The sequence below is a fragment of the Salvelinus sp. IW2-2015 genome, linkage group LG20 (genome assembly GCF_002910315.2).
Source record: "Salvelinus sp. IW2-2015 linkage group LG20, ASM291031v2, whole genome shotgun sequence".
Taxonomy (NCBI): Eukaryota; Metazoa; Chordata; class Actinopteri; order Salmoniformes; family Salmonidae; genus Salvelinus; species Salvelinus sp. IW2-2015.
In genome coordinates this window covers 66,215,766-66,237,598 of record NC_036860.1, presented here as the reverse complement: position 1 = coordinate 66,237,598, position 21,833 = coordinate 66,215,766, and the positions used below count along the sequence as shown (strand labels likewise).

The following is a 21,833-nucleotide window of genomic DNA, read 5'->3' as shown; positions in this document are numbered from 1 at the left end:
ACAAAGACAGAGAAACACAGGGGCCCTTAGAACAAACAGACAGAAGAAACACAGGGGCCTTAGACAACAGAGACAGAGAAACACAGGGGCCCTTAGACAACAGCAGAGAAACACAGGGCCCTTAGACAAAAACAGTTAGAAACACAGGGGCCCTTAGACAACAGACACGAGACAACAGACAGGGGCCATTAGAACAACAGACAGAGAAACACAGGGGCCCTTAGACAACAAACAGAGAAACACAGGGCCCTTAGACAACAAACAGAGAAACACAGGGGGGCCCTTAGACGACAAGACGGAGAGACAGACAGACAGACAGACAGACAGACAAGCAGACAGACAGGACACATAGCCTACAGGGTCATTCCATGTTATTTCAGCAAGCCATGACACCACAATCTCAGATTGTTCTGAAATGGTTTCTGCAGTTAGAAACAGATAAGATAAGCATTCCTGCAACATTATTTTGCTGAAAGACGATTTCAACTCTGAAGATATGTAGCTAATTGATTGAACCCAAATTTTCCATTTCAATTGATTGGATTCATATAATATTCAATAAATATAGTCCCAACATCTGATTTGCACAAAAAACGTATTCTTAACAATAATTAAGATGTGAGGAATCCAAATAAATGGGCAAATTCCACCCACGGACCCCCCCAAACCACACACCAAGCCCACCCCACCCCAAAAACATTTCACCAAATTCACAGAAAATAAATGACAGTATGATAAACAATACTCTAAGCCCCAGCTTCATACTACTTGTCAAACATAGAAAACTGATACTGTATACTGGCCGTTGGGTGGGCGGCGTTTGACCATCTATTTGGATTCATTACATCTTAAATCATTGTTAAGAGGTTTTTGTGCAAATCGAATGTTGGGTACTATATTTATTGAATATTATATGAATCCAATTATAAATTGACAGCCCATTTGGGTGCAATCAAATAGCTTCATTTCTCAGAGATCAAATATATATTTCAACAAATAATGTTTATCTTATCAGAACAATTTGAGATGGTCGGTGTCAAAAATACCCTTTCTTGTGCTTTAAGGTGGAACGATCCTACAGAAAAGACAGACAGAAACTTAGCCTACAGACAGACAGAAACTTAGCCTACAGACAGACAGAAACTTAGCTACAGACAGCACAGACAGACAGAAACTTAGCCTACAGTCAGACAGACAGACAGAAACTTAGCCTACAGTCAGACAGACAGAAACTTAGCCTACAGTCAGACAGACAGACAGAAACTTAGCCTACAGTCAGACAGACAGACACTTAGCCTGCAGACAGACAGAAACTTAGCCTACTGACAGACAGATAGAATGAATATCTGCCAAAGCCACAAATTAGAGCAGGAGTGTTAAGGTTAAACTCAACCACGAAACCATAATAATGAATTATGTTGGTTTTCTGTTTTAGCGATACACTTTAAAGTGAAACTACATCTAAATCTATTTATTGGTGCGACGTTTGAAAATGTTGTTTGAGAACTAACAATGAATCACGTGACAGAGCATGAGAGTGTAAATCCCAACACTATAAAGATGGCAAAACAACAAACAATAATACTGTACCTACCTCAAGCTCGTTTTCATCAAATATCTTGATGAGGTCGATGAGAGTGAGTTCAGTGAATCCCTGTTGGACGAAAATAAGGGGGGAAATAAAATCCATAAATCACAGTGTTGAACAGCTATTGGAGTGATTACATGCAAGATTTACTCAAACTTCAGTTGCTACAGGTACAGACTTTCAACTGAACAAAACCAGGTGTCTAGAAGTTTTATCTGCAGTACGATGGTTCTAATATAAACCTCAAAACCCCCAGACTGTCTTTCTAAAGATGGTCTCTCTACACTTCAAAACAAGGCCTGTTGACCTATCGGTATTACCGCTCACAGTTAAACACTCACCTCCAAGAAGGCATTCATCTGTTTCTGGACTCGGTTCACAAACCTCCACTGAATGACAAGACTGTTAGAAAACAGAGCAATTAGTAGTGCAAACCTWGATACTAGTTACATAAATTGCAATGTCCGTACTGTGAGATGCCTAAGACAGCGCTACAGGGAGACAGGACGACAGCTGATCGTCCTCGCAGTGGCAGACCACGTGTAAAAACAACTGCACAGGATCGGTACATCTGAACATCACACCTGCGGGACAGGTACAGGATGGCAACAACAACTGCCCGAGTTACACCAGGAACGCACAATCCTGCCATCAGTGCTCAGACTGTCCGCAATAGGCTGAGAGAGGCTGGACTGAGGGCTTGTAGGCCTGTTGTAAGGCAGGTCCTCACCAGACATCACCGGCAACAACGTCACCTATGGGCACAAACCCACACCGTCGCTGGACCAGACAGGACTGGCAAAAAGTGCTCTTCAGTGACGAGTCGCGGTTTTGTCTCACCAGGGGTGACGGTCGGATTCACGTTTATCGTCGAAGGAATGAGTGTTACACTGAGGCCTGTACTGCGGGATCGATTTTGAGGTGGATGGTCCGTCATGATCTGGGGCGGTGTGTCACAGCATCATCGGACGGAGCTTGTTGTCATTGCATGCAATCTCAACGCTGTGCGTTACAGGGAAGACATCCTCCTCCTTCATGTGGTAACCTTCCTGCAGACTCATCCTGACATGACCCTCCAGCATGACAAAGCCACCAGCCATACTGCTCATTCTGTGCATGATTTCCTGCAAGACAAGAATGTCAGTGTTCTGCCATGGCCAGCGAAGAGCCCAGATCTCAATCCCATTGAGCACACCTGGGACCTGTTGGATCGGAGGGTGAGGGCCATTCCCCCCAGAAATGTGCGGGAACTTGCAGGTGCCTTGGTGGAAGAGTGGGGTAACATCTCACAGCAAGAACTGGCAAATATGGTGCAGTGGCCACCAGCTTAATGCAGCTGGTGGCCACATCAGATACTGACTGGTACTTTTGATTTTGATCCCCCCCTTTGTTCAGGGACACAGTATTCCATTTCTGTTAGTCACATGTCTGTGGAACTTGTTCAGTTTATGTCTCAATTGTTGAATCTTATGTTCATACAAATATTTACACATGTTAAGTTTGCTGAAAATAAAAGCAGTTGACAGTGAGAGGACGTTTCTTTGTTGTTGCTGAGTTTATATATATATCAGTTTTGTTTGGAACACAACCCTGCAATCACACAATTATTTCACTACAAGCAACATCGCTACAGCCACAATAACATCTGCTAAACATGTGTATGCACCAATAACATTTGATTGGATTTACTGCTGCTGTTTACGTAATCCAAAAACTGACGTTATAAATCGCAATGTGTCAGTTGGGCATAATTTGAAAACGTGTTCTATTGCCAACATGACTAGTTAAATTGTAAAATAGGATTTTACAGTGTTAGCTAATTTCCCCCCAACACAAGCACAACATTAAAATGGCCTGGAAAATAAAGGTACATTTTGCGACTAATATTACTGCAGTACTCTACACTGGTTTCCTGTTAAGGCTAGGGCTGATTTCAAGGTTTTACTGCTAACCTACAACGCATTACATGGGCTTGCTCCTACCTATCTTTTCCGATTTGGTCCTGCCGTACATATCTAAACGTACGCTACGGTCCCAAGACGCAGGCCTCCTTACTGTCCCTAGAATTTCCAAGCAAACAGCTGGAGGCAGGGCTTTCTCCTATAGAGCTCCATTTTTATGGAATGGTCTGCCTATCCATGTGAGACTCGGTCTCGACCTTTAAGTCTTCATTGAAGACTCATCTCTTAAATTCAAATCAAACTTTATTTGCCACACACGCCGAATACAACAAGTGTAGACTTTACTGTGAAATGCTTACTTACAAGCCCTTAACCAACAGTGCAGTTCAAGAAGAAGAAAATATTTACCAAGTTGGCTAAAATAAAAAGTAACACAATAAGACTCACAATAACGAGGCTATATACAGGGGGCACCGGTACCAAGTCAGTGTGCAGGGGTACAGGCTAGTTAATGTAATCTGTACATGTAGGTGGGGGCGAAGTGACTATGTATAGGTAACAAACAAACAGCGAGAGGAAGCAGTGTACAATGTAAATTGTCCTGTGGCAATTTTTATGAATTGTTCAGCAGTCTAATGGCTTGGGGGTAGAAGCTGTTGAGGAGCCTTTTGGTCCTAGACTTGGCGCTCCGGTATCGCTTGCCGTGCGGTAGCAGAGAAAACAGTCTATAACTTGGGTGACTGGAGTCTCTGACAATTTAATGCACTTTCCTCTGACACCGCCTATTATATAGGTCCTGGATGGCAGGAAGCTTGGCCCCACTGATGTACTGGGCCGTTCGCACTACCCTCTGTAGTGCCTTACGATCAGATGCCGAGCAGTTGCCAGACCAGRCGGTGATGCAACTGGTCAGGATGCTCTCGATGGTGCAGTTGTAGAACCTTTTGAGGATCTGAGGGCCCATGCCAAATCTTTTCAGTCTCCTGAGGAGGAAAAGGTTTTGTAGTGCCCTCTTCACAACTGTCTTGGTATGTTTGGACCATGATAGTTTGTTGGTGATGTGGACACTTTCGACCCGTTCCACTACAGCCCCGTCGATGTTAATGGGGGCCTGTTCGGCCAGCCTTTTCCTGTAGTCCACAATCAGCTCCTTTGTCTTGCTCACATTGAGGGAGAGGTTGTTGTCCTGGCACCACACTGCCAGTTATCTGACTGTAGGTCCTATGATTGAGTGTAGTCTGGCTCAGGGGTGTGAAGGTGAACGGAAAGGCACTGGAGCGACAAACCGCCCTTGCTGTCTCTGCCTGGCCGGTTCCCCTCTCTCCACTGGTTATTCTCTGCCTCTAACCCTATTACGGGGGCTGAGTCACTGGCTTACTGGTGCTCTTCCATGCCGTCCCTAGGAGGGGTGCATCACTTGAGTGGGTTGAGTCACTGACGTGATCTTCCTGTCTGGGTTGGMGCCCCCCTCGGGTTCGTGCCGTGGGGGTGATCTTTGTGGGCTATACTCGGCCTTGTTTTAGGGTAATAGGTTGGTGGTTGAAGATATCCCTCTAGTGGTGTGGGGGCTGTGCTTTGGCAAAGTGGGTGGGGTTATATCCTGCCTTGTTGGCCCTGTCCGGGGGTATCGTCGGACAGGGCCACAGTGTCTCCTGACCCCTCCTGTCTCAGCCGCCAGTATTTATGCTGCAATAGTTTGTGTCGGGGGGCTAGGGTCAGTCTGTTATATCTGGAGTATTTCTCCTGTCTTATCCGGTGTCCTGTGTGAATTTAAGTATGCTCCCTCTAATTCTCTCTCGGAGGATCTGAGCCCTAGGACCATGCCTCAGGACTACCTGGCCTGATGACTCCTTGCTGTCCCCAGTCCACCTGGTCATGCTTCTGCTCCAGTTTCAACTGTTCTGCCTGCGGCTATGGAACCCTGACCTGTTCACTGGATGTGCTACCTTGTCCCAGACCTGCTGTTCTGGACTCTCTACCGCACCTGCTGTCTCTAACTCTGAATGATCGGCTATGAAAAGCCGACTGACATTTACTCCTGAGGTGCTGACCTGTTGCACCCTCTACAACCACTGTGATTATTGTTCTGACCCTGCTGGTCATCTATGAACATCTTGGCCATGTTCTGTTCTAATCTCTACCCAGCAAAGCCAGAAGAGTACTGGCCACCCCTCAGAGCCTGGTTTCTTCCTAGGTGCTGGCCTTTCTTCCTAGCCACTGTGCTTCTACATCTGCATTGCTTTCTGTTTGGGGTTTTAGGCTGCGTTTCTGTACAGCACTTTGTGACATCAGCTGATGTAAGAAGAGCTATATAAATACATTTGATTGACTCAGTCATGAGTGCATTCAGGTGTGTTCCTCTGYGATTTTCTTCTCAAAAGACAGGGTATGACGCCATGTCATCTTGTAACTGTATATCAAACAGTGATCCTAAAAGTTGACACTGTATATTAACATGAAAATGTGAAGTGCACATTTGGATTTACAGGTGTTTGAGTTGCCGTCAGTTGCCGAGTTACAGGTGTTTGAGATGACGTCAAAGCTGTATTTATTATAATCCTCAACGTCTCATCTTTCTAAATACATGGAGTCCTCTTCATTTACAGCTTTTCCCTCACTCAGACAAACAAAACATTTGCAAAAGTTGCCCAATTAGCGTGAGGTATGTGGGCAATTTCTTGTTGTGTGCGGTGCTCAAGTTCAGAACGGTTATCAGCCAAAATCCATAGAGCACTGAAGYACAGAGCMTGAGCTCTGACGTCATGCATAGCATGTTACTATAYAGCCACTGTGTTCCAYTGTGGTGCTTATCAATGTCCAAAKCTGCCATTTTCAACCCATATACRGGTACAARTATAAAGGGTTAATAYCRACAAATGACAAATAAACTTGAATATTGCGTCTTGAATCAGATTATTACAAAACCCCAAGGGAAGTAACTAAATTAAATGGCGTCACATTTTTTTATAAAATAAAATAAAAAATCTTTGTGATTCAAGATGAAAGGTGAACTTACTCGATGTATTCCATTTTGTTGTGGTTGGTCACCACCATGTCACCACCACTGGGTTTCAGATCCACCTGATACGTCTGTCCAAAGTTATCCTCATCGATACAGAACCGCAGGTCCAGCTCAGTAGGATCATTCTCCAGGATCCACTTCAGAGAGTTGTAGTATTCACTGTCCTACAAGGTCAAAGCGGTGGGGAAACAAATACGTTACATATTGTGTATGTGTCAAACTAGTTTTCTAGATTAAAGTCTGACCCAACTCAATTTGTATGCTTATGAAGCTGTTGCTTCTGGCTAGACACTTTTTTTTAAAATCTCCTAACTCATTCAGTGGTGTAAAAATACTTTAAAGTACTACTTAAGTAGTTCTTGGGGGTATCTATACTTTACTACTGATATTTTGACAACTTTTACTCCAGTACATTCCTAAAGAAAATAATGTACTTTTTACTCCATACATTTTCCCTGACACCCAAAAGTAYTYAATACATTTTGAATGCTTAGAAGGACAGGAAAGTTGTATAATTCACACACATACCAAGAGAACAACGCTGGTCATCCTTACTACCTCTGATCTGGCGGGCTCACTAAACAGAGAACAACGCTGGTCATCCTTACTACCTCTGATCTGGCGGGCTCACTAAACACAAATGCTTCGTTTGTAAATGATGTCTGAGTGTTAGAGTGTGACCCTGGCTACCTTTAAATAACAAGAAAATCGTGCCGTCTGGTTTGCTTAATATACGGAATTAAATTATCTATAATTTTGAYATTTWAGTATATTATAGCAATTACATTTACTTTTGATACTTAAGTATATTTAAAACCAAATACTTTGACTTTTACTTAAGTATTTTACTGGGTGACTCACYTTTACTTGAGTCTTTTTCTATATAAGGTATCTTTACTTTAACTCAAGTATGATAATTGGGTACTTTTTCTACCAYTGAACTTTAAATCTCTGAGATTAAACTAGCTAATGAAAGTAAAGTTAATGGTGAGATGATTCCAGGAACTCACCACTGACTCCATGTCTTTCAGTGTGATCTGCTTCCCGAGCATCATCTTGTAGAATGGTCTGATGAAGAAGCCTGAAGAGAAGAGACAAGACAACATTCAATCAGACCTGGGGTCAAAACATACAAAACTTATTTACAAAATGGACAATCAAAGATCTATTCTATTGTCTGAGGCCTTGTGATGGTTGGAAAACAATGTTGCATAAATACAAGAGCTTCTGATATACAAGAGCAGCTGATCTTACCGTCCAATAGCTTCCCATGGAACACGGCCATCCCTGCCACTCGACCAATGAACTTGAAGTATGAGAGGTGGTCCTCGTTACACAGCCCAGAGTTAGGGTTGATCTGTAATGTGTAGTTATCTCTGAAGAGACAAGAGACAGAGGTTGGGGTCAGATATAAAATGTGGCACACATGACCAAAATAATTTCCACATGTGGGACTATAAAGTCTTCTAACAGGGCCTGAAACTGACTTCTTCGTCCACCAGCCACTGTGGCAGGTAGATTTAAAATCTTAAAATCTACCAGCCTCTAAGATTTTTTACCAGCCCAATTTTTTTTTGCCCCCATTATTAAACCAAAAACAACTCCGGATGAACATGCGTTGTGATGTTTCTAAAAAAAACATGTATTAGTCATAAGAAGTGATGTGGTATATTACTCAATTCCACCCCCCCCCCCCAAAAAAATGTGCAACCCGAGTCTTAACTAAAATATCGCAGATGACACAAAAAATGTCAGCTGCCCCTTTAAGGGCGTGAGGTTACCACGGCAACAAGTGGATTCGAGAGCCGCTCGGAGTCGTCAGTGACAGTGTGCATGTGAGATGGAGAATCTGATCAGTAGCCCGYCAGCCGATGTGTCGTTGCTAGCAGTTGAAGCAAACTCAAAACATTGAAAAACAACCGAGCTTGTAAACAAAACAATGTAAATAGCCAAGAAACACAAGAACAAAGTCTCACTTCAGTAGACTTGAGTAAATTAGACCAACTTCAACACCTTTGTGCAGCGCTTTTAAAAATGTATCATCTTCAGCTCTTGAATCACAGTGGCTCCCCAGCCAGGCAGGCTAACCTATATTATAGGACTCCTAGCTAGTTCTTTGTGTGACTAGCTACCAGATATGAAACACATCGACATAAACACTTAGAAAACTGCTACTGCAGCATTTATTTGTAAATGAACTCATACTTCTAACTCAATTACTATTCGCTAACGTGAGTGAAATGCTTGCACTGTGGAGCCCTGACCACCCGCCACGGGGCTGGTGTTAATTTTAGGAACCTGGTATCTAATCTAACCAATCAAATCAATGATTACATCCCAGAACAGAAGTCAACGATCTGAAGTCACTTCCTAAGGCCAGGATTAAGATTTGTTTGGGAAATGTATGGTCAGAAAAGTAAATGGAGAAAGAAACAGGCATGTGCAAACTTTCCCTTTTGAGTCAAATGTCACTGATTGTAAGGCCGGAAATTGTCTGTATGCTGTTCTTCTGAGGAAAGCATTGATTGTCAGGAAGCCAGAGGGAACGAGAGGAAGAAGGAGCCAATAAAACAGGAAATTGTCTGTCTCTTTWTTCAYGACCATCTCTAGAATTTCTCATTCYTGTTTTAGACACTATACAATAGAGCAGTGGTTTCCAACCCGTGGTCCGCRGGGGTACTGCATGTATTTTCTTGTTTACTTTTTTCCCTTCCAAAATGAATAAGTTGGGAGTATTAATGGTATTATAAGCAATTTTACATTACTTTTCACAGTGCTAACTGTAAATAATAATAATAAGCCTTTCATTTGTTACATACTGCAAAAATTGACCAAATTTGACTGTCAATATATATATATATATATATATATTTTATTTTTTTAAAGATCTGTGACTCCGCAAAATGGTGGTCCTCAAGAGTTTTTGATAAGGATTTTGTGTTCCCTGGAATGGAAAAGGTTTGGGAAGCGCAGCAGTAAAGTGCACTGCAGACCCCAGAACTCGTCTCTTCCTCAGCTGCCATTACCAAACTGCACCGACGAACGAGAAATGTGCACATTTTCATTTGTACTTCTGTAAGTTGCTATAAGTGGTGGACAATGATAGAGACAGTACATACGTGGCTGAGTATTCAAAGAGTCCATAGTAAGGGTTGAACATCTCCTTAGACAACAGGAAGAACCACTCCCTGGCCACACCTCCGTAGTCCAGCCCCTTCTCTGACTCAAACTCGATCCAGAGACGGGCCTTCAGGATATCTGGTCTCTTCAGAGACATGATACGGCGATACGACTCCTCAAAGATGTTGGTCCTGTGCAGCTTCATCTCAAACCTGTTCGGGATGTCCGCCTGGGGACACAATAGATGAAAATACATCATACACACATCCAGTGTTCCTAAAAGGGAATACACACCAAAAAAAATACATGTCTACTCTAAAAAGGTAGTTTGCCAGTTTATTTAAGTTGAGTTTACTTAAGAATTATTTATCTGTACAGGGGATGGTTGTTCATATCACAAACGTTTGGGATAAAAGCCTCGTTCAGTGGTTCTAACCAGGGAACACACAAAGAGAAAGAAGAGGACTCATTTCTCTTTAGATTAATGAACACCAGGATGTGTGAGGTAAGGTAAAGTGTTTTTRCACTGAATGTAAAACAACAAGCCACATTTGACAACTTATTTACAGTGAATTAATTAAGAATTAGGTGGGCCTAATTAATGAACAATTAATTCAGAATCGCTGAAATGAAGGGTGTTGAAGGATATTTCATATACAGTGCCTTGCAAAAGTATTCAGACCTCTTGGATTTCTTCACATACATTTTTATTGTGTTTCAAATTGATTCAATTGTAATTTTTTTGTCAACAATCTACACAAAATACTCTTAATGTCTAAGTGGAAGATGACTAGAAATGAAATAACCAAAATATAGTCGTTGCATAAGTGCTCATCTCCTTGAGTCAATACACGTTAGAATACACGTTAGAATACACGTTAGAATACACGTTAGAATCACCTTTGGCAGTGATTACAGCTGTGAGTCTTTCTGGGTAAGTCTCTAAGAACTTTGAACACCTGGATTGTACAATATTTGCCTATTATTATTTTCAAAAAATCTTCGAGCTCTCAAGATGTTGGGGATCATGGCTAAACAGAAATGTTTAAGTCTTTCCCATAGATTTTCAATCCGATTTAAGTCAAAACTGTAACTTGGCCACTCCGGAACATTCAATGTCTTCTTGGTAAGCAACTTCTTTGGCCTTGGGTTTTAAGTAATTATCCTGCTGAAAAGGTGAATTCCCTTCCCAGTCTCTGTTGTAAAGCAGACTGAAGCAGGTTTTCCTCCAGGATTTTGCCTGTGCTTAGCTCTATCCCGTTTCTTTCTATCCTGAACAAGTCTTTGCCGATGTCAAGCATACCCATACTATGACGCAGCCACCACCATCCTTGAAAATAAGGAGGCAGTTACTCAGTGATGTCTAGTGTTGGATTTGACCCAAACATTAGGCTTTGCATTTAGGCCAAAAAGTGTATTATTTAGTTGTGTTTTTTTGCCTTGTTGCATAGAAGATGCAAGTTCTGGAATATTTGTATTTTGTATAATTAGTATTCTTCTTTTCATTCTGTCATTTAAGTCATTATTGTGGAGTCACTACAATGTTGTTGATCCATCSTCAGCTGTTTTGTCCCATCACAGACATTGAACTCGTTTTAAAATAATGGTAACATCCCTGAGCAGGTTGATCCCTGTCCTGCATCTCAGTTCAGAAGAACAACTATCTGTGATGTGTCTGGGTGGTTTAATACATACTCCACAGAATAATTGCCCTTTTTTTACGAGGCTTTCAAAAAGCTCCCTGGTCTTTGTAGTTGAAATTCAATACTTGACTGAGGGACCTTACAGATGTTTTATGTAGGAGGTACAGAGAAAGGGTTAGTTATTCAAAATCATGTCAACCTCTATTATTTCACACAGAGTGAGTCCATGTAACTTATTGTGTGATTTGTTAAGCCACATTTTACTCCTGAACTAATTTAGGATTGCCTAAACAAAGTGGCTGAATACTTATGTAAAGACATTTAGTTATACTTTTTTTTTTTTATTCATCTTTAACAGAGTATTTTGAGTATTCATCTTTGACATAGTATTTTGTGTAGATTGATGACAATAAAAATTACAATTATAATCCCACTTTGTAACACAAAATGTTAACAATCCTAGGGGTCTGAATACTTTTGCAAAGCACTAAAATGTTGAGCAGCAAGGTAACATTTCTTACCGGTTTCTTCAACTTCTTTCTGAAGTAATCGTATTTCTGCTTGAATTCTCTAGAGTATGGCACAGCCTGCAATGGAACAAACAAGTGGCAATCAGTCAATATAATTGTCTATTCTAGAGAGAGAGAGTGGCTTATCTTGGTCATGAAAGACACTATCTTTGTAATGTGCAATACTGTATTCGGCATCAATGGTTGACAGTATCTTTGCCTTATGTTAAACCACAATACTGTATATGATGGTAACAGTATATTTGGCTAATAGAAAACCACATATACTCACAGGCCCGGTCTATGCTATAGATAGAAAGGGTGACTAAACTTGGTTGTAAAAGACAGTATCTTTGCCATGTACAATACTKTATCTGATGGTGACAGCATATAAATTAGGAATTAGAATGGACATGACCCTTCTTATGATGGCATAAAGTTCAGCCATTTTGGTCAGGCAGTTGGTAAACCATGGTTTGCCAGTGCTGTGATAAGATAGTGTAAAATTATGAATTTCAAGAATTTATCTGCACTAAGTTTGTTAGATAATATGCCAATCAGCTAAAATTCCATATAAATAACGCAGTCAATCCACRGCCAGCCATACACTGTYTGAAATCAGTTGATAGGAGACAAGTTGTAAATGCAARTACTGATATTTTATCATAATAGTACTCACTGCTTTCCAAGAAAACAAAAACTKAAGACATTTATGGTCTGTTAGCATATATTTTAGAGGAAATGTATACAGAAAATGTGTATTAAACCCATATAAACTGTATTCATGATTATATGACAATATTTTAGGTTGACAATTGTGACAACAAAATGTCTGATATATTACATGCCTTACTTTTATTTAACTGCATAAGTAAAATAAGGATTATGCCTCTACTGCCATTCCAATTAGACTGGTTTTATACCTGACCAATATGGCTGCCATTTTCAGGCCATTCTGGAACGTTGAGGATTTGTGGCATAGCCATCATCATGAAGACCCATTTGTGCATTAGCTAGAATTTCACAACACTAGCTAGCTAGCTAGAGAGAGTATTCCGCATTGAGTGTGTGAACTGGCGTTGGTAGCATCCCTGCCTTTTGTTTCATTTGGATTGATTTGAGACTGGTTCAGCAAACCGACACTAGCTAGCAAATTTTCGTGCACATTTCGATTTTCATAAATACTGATTCTACCACCACAAAACACCTCAGCTAGAAGGAAAATAYGGTAGTGATGATTTGCTCATGAAAGCCCCCTGTCAATGTTAGCTACAGGTTTATAGTTCTTTGGTAAGATTAACTGACTCGAGGATGAAAGGGGGTTCAGTGGACAATTTCACTGTGGTAACATTGTTCTAATGTTAGTACAGCATATTGTAGCCAAACTTATTTTTAGCTATCCCATAAGTGTTTGCGAGTTAGACAGATCAGTGCAGACGGCCGTCCCACTATCTGACGTGAGACAATGGACATAGCCCCTCTTGTAATTTAATAGGATCTSCGYAGGTGACAATATCTTCGCCTCATAGTAAACCAGAGATACTCACAGGCCCTGTGATAGCAGGACTCTGTAGACGAGGATCCTCCCATTGAGTGGCTTTGGTGTCTGAAGGTGACAAAATAACAAAAATCAGGAATATGGTTATACTGTATACCGTAATATACCATTAAAATAACGCTGTAGCAGAAAGAAGAAAAAATATTTAAAAAAAGGTTCCATCCTCAATTATTTTGTTTTGTTGTCATTTGTGAATCATCTGTGAAATCCATTCCATCACTCACTCAATGAGTCAGTCAGCCACAACATCGACKGCTGACATCCTGCTTGTTAAATTGAGCACTCTGAAGCTTTGAATAATGAATGCAGGTAACCTGACACATACAGATTCAGAGGTATTGATCTACGAGGACAACATACAGACAGACAGAGACAGTTACACAGAGACTCTACAGCTCTACAGTGACACCCAGGGTTTTTCTGTATCAAAAGGGGGTTTATGTGGTGGCCGTGGCAGGGGGGCGTGACAATGGGAAGACTGTAGAGGCCCCCATCTTGGCGGTGTAGAGACATTTTTAACTCTTCTACACATCTTGCCAAGGAGCTGAGAGAATATCGGACTTTTTAAGCCAATGTCCTGCTCTTCTACACATCTTGCCATGGCGAATGCTGTGTTCTTTTTCTCAAACATAACAAAATCAATAGTGCTAAATTAATTGTTTTGGGAATTTTTTGATTCTCCCTCACTTTAATTTTGGTCATTGTTAGTTCCCAAAGATGATATTTAAAAAAATATATATATATATAGGTCCATTATCTTCTCTACCTACGTTACATCTGGTTTTAGACATTCAAGTTTACACTGAAAATGTTTATCCATCCCAAAAACTAATACATTTGTATCTATCTATCTATCTATATATAGTATACAAAACATTAAGAACATGCTCTTTCCATGCCCCGACAAATTGAGGCTGGTCTGAGGGCATAAGGGTGGGTGGGGGGGTGCAACGCAATATCAGGAAGGTGTTCCTAATGTTTGGTATAGTCAGTGTAAGGAACGTTTTCAGACCCCTGGACTACACATTTTGTTATGTTACCCCCTTATTCTAAAATGGATTACATTTATTTTTTCCCCCTCATCAATCTACACACAATACCCCATAATGACAAATTTAGCAAATTTATAAAAAACTGAAATATCACATTTACATAAGTATTCAGACCCTTTACTCAGTACTTTGTTTAAGCAGCTTTGGCAGCAATTACAGCCTCGAGTCTTCTTGGGTGTGACGCTACAAGCTTGGCACACCTGTATTTGGGGAGTTTCTCCCATTCTTCTCTGCAGATCCTCTCAAGCTCTGTCAGGTTGAATGGGAAGCGTCGCTGCACAGCTATTTTTTTCAGGTCTCTCCAGAGATGTTCGATTGGGTTCAAGTCCGCACTCTGGCTGGGCCACTCAAGGATATTCAGAGACTTGTCCTGAAGCCACTCCTGTGTTGTCTTGGCTGTGTGCTTAGGGTCGTTGTCCTGTTGGAAGGTGAACGTTCGCCCCCAGTTTGAAGTCCTGAGCGCTCTGGAGCAGGTTTTCATCAAGGATCCTTCTGTATTCTGCTCCGTTCATCTTTGCCTCGATCCTGACTAGTCTCCCAGTCGCTGCCGCTGAAAAACATCCCCACAGCATGATGCTGCCCTCATCATGCTTCACCGTAGGGATGGTGGCTGGTTTCCTCCAGACGTGATGCTTGGCATTCAGGCCAAATGGTTCAATCTTAGTTTCATCAAGCCAGAGAATCTTCTTTCTCATGGTCTGAAAGTCCTTTAGGTGCCTTTAGGCAAACTCCAAGTGGGCTGTCATGTGCTTTTTACTGAGGAGTGGCTTCCGTTTGGCCACTCTACCATAAAGGCCTGATTGGTGGAGTGCTGCACAGATGGTTGTCCTTCTGGAAGGTTCTCCCATCTCCACAGAGGAACTCTGTCAGAGTGACCCTCTCGTTCTTGGTCACCTGACCAAGGCCATTCTTCTCCGATTGCTCAGTTTGGCGCGGGCGGCCAGCTCTAGGAAGAGTCTTGGTGATTCCAAACTTCTTCCATTTAAGAATGATGGAGGCCACTGTGTTCTTGGGGATCTTCAATGGTGCAGACATTTTTTGGGTACCATTCTCCACGTCTGTGCCTCGACACAATCCTGTCTCGGAGGTCTACGGACAATTCCTTCGACCTCATGGCTTGGTTTTTCTCTGACATGCACTGTCAAATGTGGAACCTTATATAGAGAGGCGTGTGCCTTTCGAATTCTTGTCCAATCAATTGAATTTACCACAGGTGGACACCAATCAAGTTGTAGAAACATTAAGGATGATCAATGGAAACAGGAAGCACCTGAGCTCAATTTCGAGTCTCATATCAAAGGGTCTGAATACTTTATATTGTATTTCTGTTCTGTATTTTTAATAAATGTGAAAACATTTAGAAAAAAATGTTTTTGTTTGGGTGCAGATTGATGAGGACAAAAACATTTTTAAAATCGATTTTTGAGTAAGGCTGCAAACGTAACAAAATGTGGAAAAAGTCAAGGGGTCTGAATACTTTACGAATGCACTGGATATACGCACTGCCCAGTTTATTAGGTACACCTAGTAGGTACATCGAGTACTGGGTCGGACCCCCCTTTGCCTCCAGAACAGCCYGAATTCTTAGGGGCATTCCAAAAGATGTCGGAAACGTTTTGCCCACAGGACTGCCGCTGACTGGATGTGTTTTGTTTGTCGCATCATTCTCAGTAAACCCTAAACACTACCATCCGTTTCTGTGAAACTGGATCCTTCACGCCTGGCACCGATGATCACACCGTGCTCAAAGTCTCTTAGGTAAAACATTTTTCCCATTCTCACATTCAATCGAACAGTAACTGAACGCCTTGATGTCTATCTGCCGGCCACGTGACTCACTGTCTGTAGGAGCGATTCATTTTTGTGAACGGGATTGTGTATGTAATAAGTTAGGACTTAGGCAACTCGAGAAAAAAACCACATAGGGAGGTTAGTAGAGCGAGAGCGAGCGAGAAAGACTGAGGGAGAAAGAAAGAGAAAGAAAGAGAGAGAAACACTGTCTGACCGTTTGAGGAAGAGATGGTCTTCAAGTATCCAAGAGAAAGAGATCAAAACAGTCAATACGTTAACACAGGTAAAGAGGGAGAGCGTTGGAACTTACTGTGGTCAATGTAGAAGGTCCTGCCGTCTGCATGCACCCGTTCCTCCCAGCCAGGCTAGAGAGGAGAGAGCACAGTGAGGAACTGACTCAGACAGATGGGGGATGACAGACAGTAGGGAAGGAGTGACACCAGTTACACCTGGTAATACCAGCACATCCATCCAGACCAGTACACCATTGATACAGTGACCATCCAGACCAGTACAGTACACCACCATCGACACAGTGACCACAGTGACGCAGCGAGCCACAAACACACTGACTGTCAGTGGGACTGTGGGACAGAGAGAGAGAGCAGGCCAGGGGAGAGATTAGATTAGTCCACTAGCTTCAGTCTGACCCTGTCCCAGTCGAGTAGAGAGACGGCTGTGTATCAGGAGGAAGACCACCATACCTTTACCTTTGCTTCATATGGTGAAGACTGGGAAAATAAAAAGGGAGGTCACTCACATCATGCAGCACACCGGAATAGAATAGAGTGGACCACTACCCTCCTCACCACCCTCACAGACCGACTACCCTCCCCAGGGCACTATTACCCTCTTCCACTACCCTCCCTGGAAGACTACTAGCCTCCTCCCTGGAGACTACTAAGCCCTCCCTCCCTGGAGACTACGCCCTCCCTCCCTGGAGTAACTACTCGCCTCCCTCCCTGGAGACTGCCCCGCATCCTCGCCCTCCTGGAGACACTCCCCCCTCCCTGGAGACTACTGCCCCCATGGAGACTACTGCCCTCTTCACTACCCTCCCTGGACTACTCGCCCTCCATGGAGACTACTGCCCTCTTCACTACCCTCCCTGGAGACTACTGCCCTCCATGGAGACTACTGCCCTCCCTCCCTAGGACTACTGCCCCTCCATGGGACCTACTGTGCTCCTGGAGACTACTGCTCCTCCATGGAGACTACTAGCCCTCCATGGAGAACTACTGCCCTCCATGGAGACTACGTGTCCCTCTTCACATACCGCCCTCCCTGGAGACTACTGCCCTCCATGAGACTACTGCCCCTCCATTGGGACCACATCCCTCCATGGAGACCACTGCCCTCCCCACCGCCCTCCACGGGACTATTACCCTCTTCACTGCCCTCCCTGGAGACTACTGCCCTCCCTGGAGACTACTCCCTCCATGAGACTACTGCGCCTCTTCACGACCTCCTGGAATACGCCTCCATGGAGACTACAGCCCTCCATGGCAGTACTCCTCCCTGAGACTACTTTGCCCTCCCTGTGAGGACTACAGCGCTCCGGTGGAGACTACTGCCCTCCATGGAGACTACTGCCCTCCACTGCGAGACTACGCCCTCCTGGAGACTACTGCCTCCTCCCGGAGCGGGACTTACTGCCGCCCTCCATGGAGAAACTACTTGCCACCCTCTGGTAAGCATACTTCAACCTCCTCGGAGACTACTGCCCCTCGTACATGGAGACTACTGCCCTCCCTGCGCAGAACTGTACCTGTACCCTCCATGGAGACTACTGCCCTCCATGGAGACTACCGCCCTCCAACTGGACATCTTACCCTCTTCACTGTTCTCCCTGAGAACTACTGCCCTCTTGCACTACCCTTCCTGGAGACTACTGCCCTCTCCTACTACCCTTCCTGGAGACTACTGTGCCATTCATCCACTACCCTCCCTGGAGGACTATAGCCATCTTCACTAGCCCCCCGGGAGACTACTGCCTCTCACTACCCTCCTGGAGACTACTGCCCTCTTCATACCTCCCTGGAGACTACTGCCCTCCTGGAGACTACTGCCCTCCTGCGAGACTACTGCCTCCCTGGAGACTACTGCCCCTCCCTGGAGACTACTGCCCTCCATGGAGACTACTGCCCTCCCGGAGACTACTGCCCTCCTCTAGCCCTCCCTGACTACTGCCCTCCATGGAGACTACTGCCCTCCCTGGAGACTACATGCAACTTCACTAGCCCTCCTGGAGACTACTTGCCCTCTTCATATACCCTCCCTGGAGACTACTGCCCTCCATGGCAGACTACTGTCCCCTCCCTGGAGACTACTCCTGCCCCTCCATGGAGACTACTGCCGCTCCATGGAGACTACTGCCCTCTTCAGCTTACCCTCCCTGGAACTACTGCCCTCCTGAGGAACTACTTGCCTCCCTGGAGAACACCTCCCTCCCTCGGAGACTACTGCCCTCCATGGAGACTACTGCCCTCCATGGAGACTACTGCCCTCTTCATTCACCTCCCTGGAGACTACTGCCCTCCATGGAGGACTACTGCCTCTCCCTGAGACTACTGCCCTCCATGGAGACTACTGCCCTCCCTGAGACTACTGCCCTCCCTGGAGACTACCGCCTCTCCATGGAGACTACTGCCCTCCATGGAGACTACTGCCCTCCATGGAGACTACTGCAATCTTCACTACCCTCTCCTGGAGGACTACTGCCTCTTCATTACCTCCCTGGAGACTACTGCCCTCCATGGAGACGTACTGCAATCTTCCCACTACCCTCCCTGGAGACTACTGCCCTCTTCATTACCCCTCCCTGGAGACTTACTGCCCTCCATGGAGAACTACCCCCCACGGGGACTATACACCTCTTCACTCCCTCCCTGGAGGACTACTGCCATCTTCCCAACTGCCCTCCCGGGAGACTATTACCCTCTTCACTGCCCTCCCTGGGAAACACTACTGCCCTCCCTGGGAACACTACTGCCCTCCCTGGGAAACAACTACTGCCACTGGCCCATCGGGGAAAAACACTGACTGCCCTCCCTGGGAAACACTACTGCCCTCCCTGGGAAACACACCTTACTTGCCGCTCCCTGGGAAACACTACTGCCCCGCCTGGAAAACACACGCGAACACTACTGCCCTCCCTGGGAAACACTACTGCCCTCCCTGGGAAACACTACTACCCTCCCTGGGAAACACTACTACCCTCCCTGGGAAACACTACTACCCTCCCTGGGAAACACTACTACCCTCCCTGGGAAACACTAACCTCCCTGGGAACCACTAACCTCCCTGGGGACCACTAACCTCCCTGGGGACCACTAACCTCCCTGGGGACCACTAACCTCCCTGGGGACCACTACCCCAGACACTGAACATTGTGCAGACTGGGGGGGCTGAGTGTGGGCTGGGAGACTCTGATGGAGAATGAGAAGGGGGTGATGGGGGGAAACGAGCATAGAGAGAGGAGGGGGGAGCRATGAGACAACACTGTCATCCAACCATCATGCCAGTTATGAGAGAGAGAGATAGAGAGTGCAGTTTGCAGCACAGGGCATAGGGCAGGCAGTCACAGTAAGACAAGGCAGGCAGAGGGAGGCTGCGCTGTACGGTTGCATTCAGCACCAACCTCCTCTGGTAGGTTTGGTAGGGTCTGCCAGTAAGACGGGCGTGGCACATAAGACGTCCCCCCCACGCCATGGAGAGAACAGAGAGAAAACAAACACACCACTAGCGCCAGGAAGCCTCATTTCATTTAGAAGAATAAGGGGTACAGCTACATGTCAAGTGTGTGCATTCTCCTCGAAGTGAGGGTTTGTCAAATTGTGAGAATTGCTTCTACGTACGGATGTAACGATTCGCCGATAAGCATCGGTCAGTGGTACCCCAAACAGATCCAAATGTAGCATGCACCGGTCAGTGGTACCCCAAACAGATCCAAATGTAGCATGCACCGGTCAGTGGTACCCCAAACAGATCCAAATGTAGCAAGCATCGGTCAGTGGTACCCCAAACAGATCCAAATGTAGCAAGCACCGGTCAGGAAATAGATTCAAACGTTACGAATTTGCCGCTTATTTTATTTTTTGTTGTTGCTCAAATTACTTTCTTTCAACCTTCAGAAAATACCTAATATTTTGTGACAACTGCATCTTCTCCGTCACGGTCAAACTAAGCATGTAATTACGTTGACAATCATTGATCTACAAGCCATTTTGCCGAACAACCCCAGTAATATCAGTAGCCTGGTCAAACAGCTCGTTGAGTGCAGATTCGCGTGCTGATCTACGAGAGGTAGAGGCCTATTTCTGATCTTGCACATCAGCTCGTCACCTTCAGCATTCAAATGTTTCTATGACGACTTGCGCGGAATTAGGCTTTTTACCTTTGTTTAACTAGGCAAGTCAGTTCAGCACAAATTCTTATTTTCAATGACGGCCTACCGGGGAACAGTGTGTTATAACTGCCTTGTTCAGGGGCAGAACGACAGATTTGTACCTTGTCAGCTCGGGGATTCGATCTTGCAACCTTTCGGTTACTAGTCTACCGCTCTAACCACTAGGCTACCTGCTGCCTGGTTGAGTGACAACCAATGTCATTTGCTAGGTTATTATTTTATCAAATGCGCTGTTGAAAATKGTGTTTTCCCAGGATAAATGTAGCCTTAAAAGTTAAAGCTATCTGCCTATACATGCTGATCTGGGCTTACATTAGATCCTGTTTCGCTTGTTCAGGTTCGCTATCAGCAATAGTTTTGGTAGTTTTGCTTGAAACAATCGGTATATATATATGGTCATTTTTAGATATATAGGGTAAAGATGGTAAAAACATATAAATATTGATACATCACTAGTGCTAACACTTTTAATATACAAAAATGGGGACAAACAGAAAACATTTCTCCCCTAGCTGATAGTGGTATGGTAAATGCCCAGTTTCCCTTACGGCTTACATACACCATAAACATATAGATCATTAACACACACAGATCCAGCTCAGAGGCCCAGCTCAGAGGGGCCAGCTCAGAGGCCCAGCTCAGAGAGGCCCAGCTCAGAGAGGCCCAGCTCATGAGCTTCATCAGCAGCAGATTTTAATTTAGAATGAAAAATGAATGTGATTATGCAACAAATGTTCGTATTGCGTCGAACCGAATCGCATTGTTTCGTTCCTCTAATCAAACCGAATTGTTTCAAAATAAAATGTATGGTTCCTATATCTTATCAGAGCCCATGTATCTAGATACGTATCGAATCGTCTTGAAAGGGAAAGATGCACATCCCTACTTATACCTAACCAGTGTCTTTAGAGCTACAGAGTTCCTAGGTAGTAGAGGCTAGTGATCGATTCACATTTGGAATTCAGCAATACTCTACTCTCGTTTCACACTGTGCCCGCCCGGCTTGCTTCATTCCCACACTCCAAAAAACAAAAGGTAATGTGTGCTTCCACTCCAAAGCTTTGCCAGGCCAGTCCATGACTTAAGCAGTTCTACAATAACAACCTCAAAAGGAGGACCAGGCAAAATGTCAGCATGTATTGACTAGGTCAGGGACGATACCAGCTTCGCAATACTTTTTCCATGGCAACGATGAAAACACGAAGCTGATCGACACTCTTTGGTCCTTTTAAAAACCTGCT

General features: G+C 44.2%; 1 protein-coding gene across 1 annotated transcript in view; it reads right to left on the bottom strand.

Moving 5' to 3' along the window:
- nedd4l (NEDD4 like E3 ubiquitin protein ligase) overlaps positions 1 to 21,833 on the bottom strand; it is a 79,711-nt gene that overhangs the window by 6,043 nt on the left and 51,835 nt on the right. The window contains 9 exon segments of the mRNA XM_070449576.1: positions 1,595 to 1,654; positions 1,930 to 1,990; positions 6,506 to 6,675; positions 7,522 to 7,592; positions 7,766 to 7,887; positions 9,631 to 9,860; positions 11,796 to 11,861; positions 13,331 to 13,389; positions 16,495 to 16,549. Of these exon segments, the coding sequence (XP_070305677.1) occupies positions 1,595 to 1,654; positions 1,930 to 1,990; positions 6,506 to 6,675; positions 7,522 to 7,592; positions 7,766 to 7,887; positions 9,631 to 9,860; positions 11,796 to 11,861; positions 13,331 to 13,389; positions 16,495 to 16,549 (894 nt within the window).